This window comes from Mchenga conophoros, linkage group LG14 (assembly GCF_057382185.1).
Source record: "Mchenga conophoros isolate Kocher_MC1m ecotype Shallow Benthic linkage group LG14, M_conophoros_male_GT1.1, whole genome shotgun sequence".
Lineage (NCBI taxonomy): Eukaryota > Metazoa > Chordata > Actinopteri > Cichliformes > Cichlidae > Mchenga > Mchenga conophoros.
This window is the reverse complement of record NC_140539.1, coordinates 9,450,462-9,463,592: the sequence shown is the minus strand read 5'-3', so window position 1 is coordinate 9,463,592 and position 13,131 is coordinate 9,450,462. Positions and strand designations below refer to the sequence as shown.

The window sequence follows — 13,131 nt, the reverse complement described above, 5'->3', positions numbered from 1 at the left end:
GCTTTCAACCTTCAACGCGATAAAGGACTGTTGGCATGCATGGGTGGAGCAAGGGTGGGATTATGATGATAATGACAGAGGGGGAGAGCGGGAGCGCTGTGCAAAGAGAAAGTGAAGCTGATGAGTGATTTTGAATTCACAAGCGCAGGCCAATTTCTGTCGAAAAATTTTACTTCTTACTACAGCTCATACAGTTGCAGAATTTCGAATGAATCCAGCATCAGTGGTACAAAAGCATGAGAGAGCATGTGTGATGGAGAGACAGGGTGAAGCAGATGATCAAGGCTGAGCTGCATGGATGGATGAGTGCACAGATGGGTGAAGGGTGAGAGATGAAACTGAAGAGATATTGTGGGTACGTCAGAGGAAATAAATGAACGGAGGAAGAAGGAGGAAAGGGCAATGATGAAGCTATGAGGGACAAAGACAGATGAATGGATAATGATGCTGGGGTGTAGGAGATGAAAGTGCGCTGTAGATTATGATTAACTTTGTCGGCACTGTACATGTACATGTCCTACATCATACTGAGTAATGCTGTAATGCATAGTTCGTGGACTGCGCCCATGAAGAACTTGACAGATCTTATGTGCCAATGCCAAACAGCTCATTCTGCAACTGACTCCAGTTTTGAGCACGAACTCTGGATGGACCCTGCTACAGCAGTACATTGGTGCGTGCTCCAAGCATGCCATATTTGACTGATCTGGATGGGGCCCATGCCATAGGGATGATATGGCTGAGATCATAATGCAGGGAATAACGTTCTTGTATTGTGAACTAAAAAAGTGATTATTTTTTTAATGAAATGTTAAAATATTGATGACCAGGATACCATAAGGGCAGGCTCATGGTACATCTTGGCTTTATGGCCAGTGATCTGGTGTTATGATTTACAATTACATCTCACATTTTTCCAGTGTGCAATCCCTGCCCACTCCACTCTGAATGATTCCTTGGATATTATACTGAACTGTTACCCTTAAACATGCATTAGTGTGTAAGTATCATAGATAGGTTTGCTTTAATACAGCATCAATACCAGTAAAAAAATTGATTGGTCAAAAACTCGAGCTGTTTGACTATTAACGTGCTCGACACTTACAGATCCAGACTCCGTGTGCCGAAGGAAAGAAAACACTCAAACTCTCCAACAACTGCAGATAAGTACTACTGAAGTGTTATTTATAAACCTCAAATCACAGGTCTGTCCCACAGCTGCTTTTAATGATGTCACTTCCAGTCTTTTACCAAAGATGTCACTGCTTTTTACAGTTTAGGTATTTTCTAGGGAGCTGATGTGGCACTTCCAGTATGAGTGACAGAAAGATGTGAAGGGCTGCTATGCCCCATGTGGACATCAAACAAGTACAAAATGGTGACTGTTAGACTAACAGCGTTATTGAGCTATGGCTGTACAACAACACAGCTGGTCTTTTATCACATTTTATCACATGTGCATCAACGCTAGCTTTATTTACCTCAAGTGATTAACTGGGTCATGACATATGTCTTATAAAATAAAGACAATATGTAGCTTCTCTTCACAGATTTTTGAGAATTTAGGCAGTAAATACTAATTTCAAGAATGGTGAAAGAAAGCTATCACCTCATTCTGTTCTGATCTTTAGGAATATCGACACATTAAAATGATATCTGGAAAACCCGCAAGCAGAATAATCTTTACTCTGACTTCTGCAGAATCAAGCAGTATTTTAGACGGGGGTCTGGCTCCGCTTCATGAGACCTCCCGCTGCGCCTGTCTGTGACAGGAGGCTGTCATCTTGGTAATCAGCTTATCACCTGAAAGAACATTGGGTCCTGATTTAGGTGAGGGGAAGGGGCTAAGATTGGTTGGTTATGTAATGCCTCACACTCAACCACCTAACAAATCGGATGCAGTTATTAATGTATGACATCAAAGGTATGTTTTAGTAGTAAACTAACACACACACACACACACACACACACACACACACACACACACACACACACACACACACACACACACAATATGTGCAAAAACTGAAGTCCTTTGATTACATATAAATTTTGTTACATAACTAAATGTACACAGTTACATTTAATGAAATATGATCAAATTAAATTTAATATACTGGTAAATGTTAATTTTATACCAAGCATATTTTCCCTAATGAATCAATATTTGAATAAATAAACTGTTGACTTTATATATTTCAGTTGCATGTTTACTCAAGGTCATTGCTTCATGTTTACGAGGGTCAAGAATCATGTTTTTTAGTGTGTTTCATCTCTCTTCTTTGCAACTTCTGAATCAGTTTTCCTCACCTTCATCTTTTATTGGATTGTTTTCAGCTTCTGCTCAGTCTCCACATCCCTTTTCCCTCTGTTATATTTTAGATTTCTTTATTTTTCTTCATCACTTCATCAGTGCTTTCTGCATCAAGTAGTCCGTAGACTCGCACAGTTTTAATTACATTAGTCAAACATTATGGTCTGCATGCTGAAGTACTTAAAAATCTAATAAATTATTAATAAATTATACAGCTGAAGCAAGACTTGTGTAAAAATAACTTTGAGCCCACTGAGCGGCTCACAACTTCTAAGATTACTTACTGATCTTTCATGTGACGTGTTGCTATTTTCAGCTAAGATTTCTCTTGTCTCTGAACTCTGGTCCATGTTCTGCCTCATGAAAGCAGCTGTACTGACGGCTTAAGAACCAACAGTGCTTTTAATTTTAAATCCTGTGCACCATGAGTGGATGGTTGATAGGTAGTGGCATGGGAACCTGATATTTCAAATGACAATAAAGCAGACAAGCCAAGAATTTGTAGTCGGGACTGAAGGATGGACCCTGGCCTAGTGGTTTCCAGTAAACACCTTCTTAACAATGAAGCACATTTAACACCCAGTGACTCTGGCTGTCAAATGTGCTTCAGGCGAGGTTATTTAATCATAGTTTGAATAGAAGCAGATATTACCTAGATGATATGCAGCCCAGAGTCCATTATGAGATTAATGAAGCTGTAGCGGAGTAAAAAGATTGAGCCGTGATTGATGACGCCGAAAACGAAGAGCCAGAGTCTGAACATGCTTTAAGTTATTCATGATTAGCAGTTCGATCTCACAGTCAATTTGAATCTTTTGTCCCCCCTTCGTGTTATTCCTTTTGCACTGTGCACAGCATGCACTGTATTTATATGCATGTGCGCATTTGACCTGTAAAGTAGGCGTGCTTATTATGCGCCACGAGCTCAACTCAATATTCTGCTGACAAAAACGGAGGGAAGTAGAGATTAGAGAAGATGGTAAGCAGAAATGATGATGCATGTGCTGAGATTATACATTAAAGACCCGACTGTTTTATGAAAGGAGGACAAGAAAGGCTTTGTGTGCAAAGTTCAACAAGAACGAATGGGAATAAAAAAAGATGAAGAAAATGAGAGGAAAACTGTCAAATGACTGAAATGTATAATACATTATTCCTAATTTAGCATGTTCTAGTTATAGTTTTAATTTGCATGAATATATCCTTCAGAGCAGTGCATTATAATAATTCTTGCAATCTTATCTCATATACTCAGCTTTTCATTTTCTTGAATTAGGTGAAGCTCACCCATCAGCACAACTAACAACAGACACAGCATATAAGCTCTGTCAATTCAACGTGACTGTAGAGGACTGAAGAGGTCCTTCGGGATTTCCGTAGATACGCCACAAGTGAAGCAGGTTTGTGTTGGCATCAGTTTTTTAACTTGCGCAACTGATGTATTATGGCTCATGTAGCTAAAATGTAGAAAAAAGCCCTTTATTCCCTTTGCATTATTCATCTGCTGCTGCTTTGAAAAGTGTCTCCAACCTAATGGGAATACTCAAACAGTATGTACAAAAACAAAAGATACAGGGAAATAGTTTGAAAGGTTTTTTTTTAAATTTTAACTATAGAGGAGGACTCATATATAGCACATATATTTATATAGGACTTGCTAGATACTAAAGTACCATGACCTCAGCTTATGGACATATACCCCAAACATGCTGTTCTGGATCATTCCAGCACACTTTAACCAATCAATTATACGGTTTTGCTTCTTTCATCTCTTTGTATGTGATAAGTAATAGATATACCTACACTAATAGGATTGTCTTTCATTTGTTTTTGGTAAAGTAACAAGCCTGGTTTGAAAATATAAGTAGTCACAGTTTTTGACTTTGAATTAAATTTTTTGAAAATACCTGTGTGTGTGTGGATCCAGGCTTACATAGACAGGGCAGTGATTATCATCAACTTTATGTACAATACTTACATAGTAAATGTTCTCCTCTCAAAGAAATAGCATCACACAGTCTGAGATCCTGCACAGGAAATCAAGTAAATCTAAAGAATCCACATAATATGTACATTTCATTTGAAATAAAACAATGAAAATCTTCAGGAGCCAATGAAAATCCTTAAATATCACAGACTGACAGTGAGGTCATTGTTGTGGCAATAATTTGACAACTACATACTTGTGATACTTTCTCAGACTGTCCCGTAACCCTGGAGAAAGGAACCCAATGTAAGACAGAGAGGCAGGTTCAGTAAATAAAAAGCAAATCTTTAACGGCTGATCCAAAACACCAAGGACATACAAAGTCCCGACATAAAAAGAAAAAACAGGAATAAGACAGAACAGGATACGCTGGGCTGTTTAGACACAGATGAAAACAATTAACTGTTAACACAGGTGCAACCAATGAGGGCGGAGCGGGCAGTCACAAAAGAAGGAAAACACAACATGGGAAGTGAGCACAAGGAAAGACAAGGAGCTGCTTTTATTTCTCTCGTTTGTGCCGTCGTCTCCTCTGCCTCCAAGCTGATATGGCCTTAAGAGGCAAAGTTACCAAGTGGATACTTAAGCAGGACCCAGAAGACAGCAATTGGCAGTTCACATACTTTATTAACGCAACAGAGAGCTATATTAGGAAATAATACAAACAGGGAGGGATCTATTGGTTCAGAGAGGAGGCTCAGGGTCAGCAGCTGAAGGGACTGAGGCAGAGTGGCAGTACAGTGGAATCAATGGTATGTTTAAAGGTTTGCAGAACTGCTTTACTTGACAGGACGGTAGCTGCTGGTCTGGTTCCAGGGGTAACTCAAAACCAAAGCAGGGTGGAGTGTGAAAAAATGCATCTGGCGTCTAGGAGAGAGGAGCTGTAATCAAGGATCCACAGGTGATTTTACTTTCAGCAGATAAAAGTGGCACGACACTCGGCCAGAGTACGCAAATCACAGCAGGAGGACTCTTTAAGCAACTCTCAGCTTTACCCACGTGTTGCTTCAGTCACTTAAGATAATCAGACTTTCTGCCCTTAAACTGTTGCTGTTTGCATGTGTCTGTATAACATCTTATCACATTTCACCAAGTCGTGAATTTAATTAAATGTGGCCTTAAATATAGAAAGTGTCATGAACGCTGTCACATCTCAGATCATAGAGTACAGCTGTAGCTGGGCGGTAACAAAAAACAGTTTCTGATACAGTTTTGTCAAATGTCACATTTAATTGGCATCGCTTTAAAACTGAGCTCCGAGGGGAAGCCGTCTCATCAAGTTAGACGCTTGTTGCCTAGCCTCCTCGCTCGCATCTCGGGTGGGAGTACAACATAAAATCTGAACATTTCATGCCTCCTCTGTCAAACAGTATAACAGACACAGATCTAATGTAGCTTTCCTGGTATTCCATACAAATCTTCAGAAGAAAAGATGAAGGTAACGATAAGGGTAAATCACAAAACACACAAAGTGTTGTTGAGTATTCGTTTTTAGAGTACGGATGCTTCCAATCCAAAATAATAGTAATGAAATCTATGAACTCTTTCTTTAGCAGTTTCTTCTCTTAGTGGCCCATAATTGGCATCAACCCTATCTTCTATCAATTGTCCCACCTCATTAAACTGAGCTACTTCAGACAATGGGTTCCTTGTTTTCCATTTCTGTATGACATTTTAAAAGGTTATACTGGAATTTCTGTAATTTAATAATAGACTGTATTAAAATGGTTATAAGCACATAACTGCCACAACTAACATCTGCTAACTTTAGCCATAGAGTGCAACAATAATTGACTTGATCACAGGCGTTTTGTTAGTGTTTCAGCCACATGTCTTATGACACAATGAGTCAGCATGTTCAAAGGTTTAGAGAACAAAAACAGATTATTTTATTTCTGATGTGAATTCTCAAAGGAAGATCCAACCCAAGCCTTGATCCAGTTTTTTAAACCCTCCACGCTGGAGATGCACACTTGGGGCTGCCCACCCCAGGAGAGAGTACTGAGCTCCAAACTGCAGCATTTGATGGTGTTTGCATCCTTGCCTTACACGTGCACAAGCCAGATTTGAAGTCAGCGCAGCACGGTGAGCCTGCGTGTGTGCACGACACACCATCTCACGAAAGTCAGTGAATACTGGTAATTTTAGGTGTATCAGCATTTTCCAAAGCTCAATACAGCTTCAATCTAATGACATGCTCTGCTCGGCTTATGCTATTCTTGGTAGATGTGCTATTCCGAGTGAAGTCTCCCAGACAAGATAATGGTGCTGTGTGTAATTGGGCAGCATTTATAAGTGTGGGTTGGGTCGGCGTGCTGTTCATCACCATGTAAATTAATTCTGCCAATGGAAATTAGTACAAATGTGTGGAAAGGAAAGATAACAAGATGATGATTATGTTCTCTGGTGCACGGACACACACACAACATGCTAAGGTGTTTGAATAGTGAGTGAATGTACAAAAGATCAGGAGACACACATCACATTAACAGCCCAGTGATTTAATGCAAACTTAATTATAGAAGATGTGTTTGCGCTTCAGGAAAGGAAAATTGGTTCATCCATGACAACAGTGCACTTATTTTACCAGTTAAACTCTCCAGCTTTTTGTCTGGAAGATACAAACATCTGTGCTTTTCAGAATTTTAAGCACAAATGCCCCTTTTGCCCCTCCAAATCGACTGTCCTTCAAAGACAGCATTAAACAAACTGGCCCAGTATGACCGCCCACTAATTGCTTTCCTGCCAGGACAGCAGAGATTTACAGACTCCGCTGGCCTTATGGGACCTGGTCAAAACAAAACAACTCTGACAGCCTCTAACGGTCTCGAGAATTGGTGCAGTGGTTTGTGTTTGTGTGTGCGTGTATGCATGGTGAACGTGTGTGTTTTTACTAGATCTCTCCAGAAACTGGGAAAAGCAGCAAGAGAGAAAGAACAAAAGAGACCATGAGCGGCTAATGGCTTTCCCACAGGGCCATCACTTACTCTAACTCACAGTAAAAAGTGACAAGCCATAGGGGAGCAGGAACTGGGAAATTTCATTTTCTAACAAAACTGGTAGCAGTGTTTTCTCTTCCAGAATGAGAAACAGTCCGAGTGATGAACGTCTGACAAATGTGGGTGAAAATGAAATTTGCGTTCTTATAATCGTGGTAGTTTTCTTCAAGCATGCTCTAATGCTGCCTGAAGAGCATGAATTGCTTTGAACTCAATGACAGTCTGCCAGGCAAGCAGAAGGAATATTGGATTTACATCAGGTCGAGTGAGCAGAGAAGCATGTATAATTAGTAAATATGACGATTAGAGTCATGTGAAAAAGAGAGTACACCCTCTGTTAGCTGTAAGGAAATAGTAAAAAAAATGATCTGGTCCTTAGCAGTGCTTAAAATGAGGTAAACGCCTCAGCTCTGTACCATTTAGACATTTGTGTGAGTTAATAGATGGTTGAAATAAGGTTAAATTAACCACTTATAACAGCCTCAAAATATATCTTTTCAACTTTAATTTTTCAACCAATTTAGATGTAATGTCTCTTTTAAAAAGGCTATAGACTGGCCAACCAAAACTGAAAACAGTGTCATTTTTTTCTGGGGAAATGATAATAAAATTAAAGATTCTCTGTAATGTCATCAGAATTTTGTAAGCCTGCAGTCTCAGACTCAACATTATTACATACGTTAAACCATCCTGATTCCAACCTCTGCTTGGCATCACTGTTGTCTGGAGCAACCCTGTCAGTAGCTGAGAAGGTAAAAAAAGAAGTGCAGGGCAAATTGTTGACATCAGGTTGATTGACAGCAGAAAATTATTCATAAAAATAGTCCTCTTAAAAGCCCAGCAGGCAACCAGAACATGTTGTATGTAAGGATTCATTGATTTTATTGATTTTCCCGCTGCCACAGAGGACAAAAGAACACCAGAGAGCTCAGAGTGACAGTAAAACAGTATGATCACTCATTACTATTAAAAATACCCTACAGTGTATAAATACAAGATGTCTGTGTTGGTGTGCTTCACAAACACTAAAAAAGGATGTCAAGACAAAGAATATTACGTCTTGGGATCAGTGCATCTTGAAGACAGGATTTTGTGATTTTTATAAAAGAACTGTAGAAAGAAAAGTAGCTGCCAGTGCAACTCCTGAGCCTCCTGGCAGAAGAAATTTTTACCACTTAATCTTAATTCCTCCAGAATTAACATGGAAAAGCTTTCATTGCTCCTCCTATCAAATTGTGCCCTGGCCTGAAAATCCATACAGTCTGACAGTCTGAAAATCCGACAACAGAAGGGTGACTATCATTGTGAAATTTCACTGAATGCAAACTGTGGAAAAAGCTTTAAATGTCATTTTGTCAAAAGACTGAAACAGTGGTGACATCATAGCTACATATTATAGTGCAACATAGAGAAACCTGCATATAAAAAAATGCATGAATTTTATGAATTTTGCAGAATTCCAGACTGTCAAAGATTGTCTGTCGATGCAACTAAGATACCAGTATGAGAGGCATATATTATATCCTTCCTAAATAAATGCACTATGGCACTATGTACACTCTGGCTCTCTTCCACAGCATGTCTTTTGTCCTGTCTTGCTTCTGCTGGATGGCCCCGCCCCTCCCTGAGCCTAGTTCTGACGGAGGTTTCTTCCTGTTACAGTTTTTTCTGAATGCTTAAACCCTAACTGTGATTCCTGTAGCACAATCTCTAAAACTATTCAGACTTATAGCAAAACCACTCACTGAGTTTGCAAAACTAAAAGCACAAAAACTGCTTTGCACTCAGTTTGCAATTTTGTAACACACACTTTGCAAAACTGTAGGCACAATTCACTGCACAACACTCAATTACCAAATTTCCAACACACTCCTAGCAAAAGTATACACATGTATGGCTATCATTAACACTAATTTGCCAACTGTCTGGCACACTTTCACATGTGAAAACTTTTTTAGATAATTAGTTCACTTTGCAATCAGCCTAAGCACTATAATACAGGTAAGCTGTGTGTGCGGAGTACAATGGAGGGAGCAGAAAGAGTGAGAAGTAGAGGAGGCCGAGGAAGAGGACGTGGAGGTGAAGAAGTAGGACGAAGAGGACGACAAGGACAAGGAGGAGCAAGAGGAAGACGAGGAGGGGGGAGAGGAAGATGAGGAGGGGGGAGAGGAAGGGTAGGAAGAGTAAGAAATAGAATTGCTGATGACATCAGAGCTACAATAGTGGACCATGTAATCAACCGTGGAATGACCCTGAGGGTAGCTGGCCAACGGGTCCAGCCTAACTCGAGCCGCTACACTGTAGCAAGTACCATAAGGACATCTTGAAATGAGAATCGGTTAGTACAGTCACTTCGCACAAAGATTTGTAGCACTGCCATATGCCAATGAGAAACACACCAATACCATTGATGTAAAAATACTGAAATTGTTACTTTACAGAATTGCTAGATGACCAGATGCTGGGGGCAGAGGAAGCATGTTCACTGCAGACCAAGTAACCCATATAGTCATTATGGCGATTGCAAATAATCCTATACTTGGAAATAAACACTTGTGTTTGTTTTGATGTGTTTGAATAAACACCAGTACTTGAAGTTTGGATCCCTCTATGCTTATGGATCTATGACAAAAGTATGAGCTCAGACTGACATAGCCTACCTTGTGCACAGAGAAAGCAAAAGCCAGATGTGTTTTGTATTCATACCATCAGTGTGCAGTTGGCGCATTGTGTGCTTAGTAGATGATGGCTTGTGTGTACTGTTTGATACGGAAACACCATTTTTACGAAGGTGTGTAGAGTTAATCTAGCTGTGTTTGCTTTTGCAAGAGAACTACAATGTTTTGATGATTGGGTGACAGGTTTTCTTATTTGTGTGAAGAGTTTTGCAAAATTAGCCAATAGTTACAAAAAATGTGCTTAAGCAATCAGAAAAAACTGTAAAACACACACACACACACACACACACACACACACACACACACACACACACACACACACACACACACACACACACACACACACACACACATATATAATTGAAATTGAAATTGAAGCTGAATTGAAATTTCAGAAATCCTGTTGTCCTCCTTTGGCTATTATGTTTGCCAAATTTTCAATATCAAAATTTTTCGTAGAGGCATGTATCGTATCAGTTTGTTCTCACATTATTGTGTTCACAAAGTTGTCCATGCAGCGCCCACCCCAAGCCTTTCAAGCTGACGGGTAAATATATTTAAACTGTTTCGTGTAGCCAGTGGAATGTTATACAAGCATATTTTGTAATTAGGAGCACGAATAATGTATTTCCTTGTCTTCTTGTGTTTTGATTGTCTTTAATTACAGTTTTTGCCCGTTGCTTGAACACATTTGGCAAAACGTCGCTCATTGTGCCAAAACTCTAAACACAAGTAAACATGACACAACACTGGGAAATATACCATACACATCTGTGCCAAAATGAAACTCCACTCCCAAAACCTAAACTCTGCTGTCAAAACCTAACATTCCTCTGTCAAAATGTAACTCTGTTGACAAAATGACACATACTTGCATCATATGCAAACACTTACAGATCAGGGGGAACACACTAGTCTTCTTTACATAAAACACTGCAGTCCTTGATTTCCATTGTGTATTCAGAAGGCACATTTACAGGAGACACATTTCCAAACAACCAAAAACGCAAATAGACCTACTCAATAGTGTACATCGCAGTACCATGAATTCAGATAAAGCAAAAAAAAAAAAAAACCACAACACAATAATACTGCAATAGAAAAAACACTATACTGTAAACACAAAAAACCATGACAATTGTGCATAAGTGGGCTCATGGATCCCGCCGTCTGTTGGGGTCTGGCCACAGGACCTCATCAACATCGCAAGCAGTGTCCTCTCCCGCTGGGCACCGGGGAAAATATCCTCTTGCATGTCGAAACCATCCATGGATTGCTGTCACCTGAATGTCGCCGCAGGCCTGTTCCATTGCCTGCAGAAGAGGCATGCGGGCATGTGGTTGGCGGTCATATACACGTCATCTCCAAGCCTAAAAAAATCCTCAATAGGGTTTAAAAATGGTGAGTAAGGGGGCAAGTATACCATTTCAAATTGATTGTGGTTGGAGAACCAGGCCTGGACCAGAGCAGCCCGATGGAAACTGACATGATCCCATATCACCACAAACCTGGGCTGATCTGCTCTGTTCTGTACAACTATATCATGGAGAGCATCTAGAAATGTGAGTATGTGTTGGCTATTGTATGGACCTAGTATTGCATGATGGTGCAGAAGCCCTCGAAGGCATATGGCGGCACATAATGTGATGTTTCCCCCGCGCTGCCCTGGGACGTGCACAATTGCCCTTTGGCCAATTACATTACGACCCCGTCGTCTTGTTTTGCTCAGGTCGAATCCAGCTTCATCAATGAAAATGTATTCATGAGGCTGTGCAGCTCCATCCATGGCCGAGATTCTCTGAAAAAAAGGGGAACATGTCACTGTACTACAGTGCTACACATACGGCACCCTCACCCCATCACACAGGTACCTGTGTAGCTCTCAGAATAGATCCATGTGGTACTGATATGGTACATATTCAGCTGCTACTGGACTTCACCAATACTCTATTGTAAATGTAAGGGACAGTTACACGTACCCGTACATATTCAGCTCGAAGTCCTTTGACCCTGTCACTGTTCCTCTCGAATGGGACTCTGTAGAGCTGCTTCATGGTGATGCTGAGTTTACCCAAGATGCGTCTGATGGTGGTGATGCTCACATGGTTTATGTTGCTGAACACTCGCCTGTCTGCAAGTATTTTCCGTCGTAGCTGGTGGAGACGGATGGCATTGTCTGCCCTCACTAGGTCCACAACGGCAAGTTCCTGCTGTTGTGTGAACAGGCGTTGCCGTCCTCCCCCAGAAGGTCTTCGGGTCATTCTGGAGGAATACAACCACATATTGTCATCGGTTTGCTTATTTTTCTTACAGTACTTTACTGTATGTACTGTGTCATCCACTGTACAACACTGTACTTCAATATAAGGAATCAGCCACTTTGGCTGCAAAAGGAGCATTAGCACCCCGTACACTTGATATGGTAATGTGATATACTGTAGAACAGTGCTATAAAACCATCTGAGTAGAGCAGAAGGTATGGAGGTGAAGACATACCTGTTTTCTAGTCGGAATGTTCGTATTACAGATGCCACTGTGAAGCGGCTTAGATGTGGGTGGACTCTCTGCCCAGCTTCCCTCATAGTCAGGCCATGGTTGATGACATGGTCCACCAAAGTTGCTCTTATTTCATCAGAAATATGGGTCCGTTCATGGCCTCTTCGGCCTTCTCCTCCTCTTCCTCCTCCTCCTCTACCTCTTCCTCTTCCTCTTGCTCTCCCTCCATCCATGCTTGCAAAGTTCTTGAAATGGCTACGCTGAGGGCTTTTTGTAGTTGGCTAATTGGTGTTCGGTTTTGCAAGTACGTGCCTTCAGGTGTGTATTTGAGTGGTTGCAATTATCCGATGTGTTTTGTATTTTGGATACATGTGTTTTCCGAATGGCACCCTGAGATTTCATTTTGTGAGCGAAGTGTCTTATGTATGAAATAGAGTGTAGCATGCAGGACCATGTGTGTTGCATAAAGGGGTAGGAGTGTTGCATAATTGGTACTGGGGTGCAAAGCAGCGCTTTTGTTTAAGGTATGGGTACATGTGTTTGAGGTATGGTAACAAAAGCTTCACGTTGTGTTACTTTAGTCTGAGCATGGGTTTATAGTGTTCAAGCAACGGGCAAAAACTGTAATGTCTTTATGCTACCCTGTAACAACAACAA

At 40.7% G+C, this 13,131-nt stretch overlaps 1 protein-coding gene across 1 annotated transcript; it reads right to left on the bottom strand.

The window, feature by feature from the left end:
* Positions 1-7,465: 7,465 nt before the first annotated feature.
* On the bottom strand, positions 7,466-13,038 carry LOC146559235 (uncharacterized). Its single transcript, XM_085245225.1, has 4 exons — positions 12,475-13,038; positions 11,958-12,240; positions 11,402-11,776; positions 7,466-7,522 (listed from the first exon to the last, which is right to left on the bottom strand). Exons 1-4 carry the CDS (start codon positions 12,705-12,707, stop codon positions 7,466-7,468), a joined length of 948 nt encoding a protein of 315 aa, XP_085101351.1. The 5' UTR covers positions 12,708-13,038.
* Positions 13,039-13,131: the final 93 nt, after the last annotated feature.

What these genes read in the sequence shown, in the direction of transcription:
- LOC146559235 (XM_085245225.1), bottom strand. Translation starts at nt 12,707, where the DNA reads ATGGATGGAGGGAGAGCAAGAGGAAGAGGAAGAGGTAGAGGAGGAGGA. An exon ending in ACATTCCGACTAGAAAACAG is followed by an intron (nt 12,241 to 12,474) that starts GTATGTCTTCAC and finishes GTATTCCTCCAG; the next exon opens with AATGACCCGAAGACCTTCTG. An exon ending in TTCGAGCTGAATATGTACGG is followed by an intron (nt 11,777 to 11,957) that starts GTACGTGTAACT and finishes CCTTTTTTTCAG; the next exon opens with AGAATCTCGGCCATGGATGG.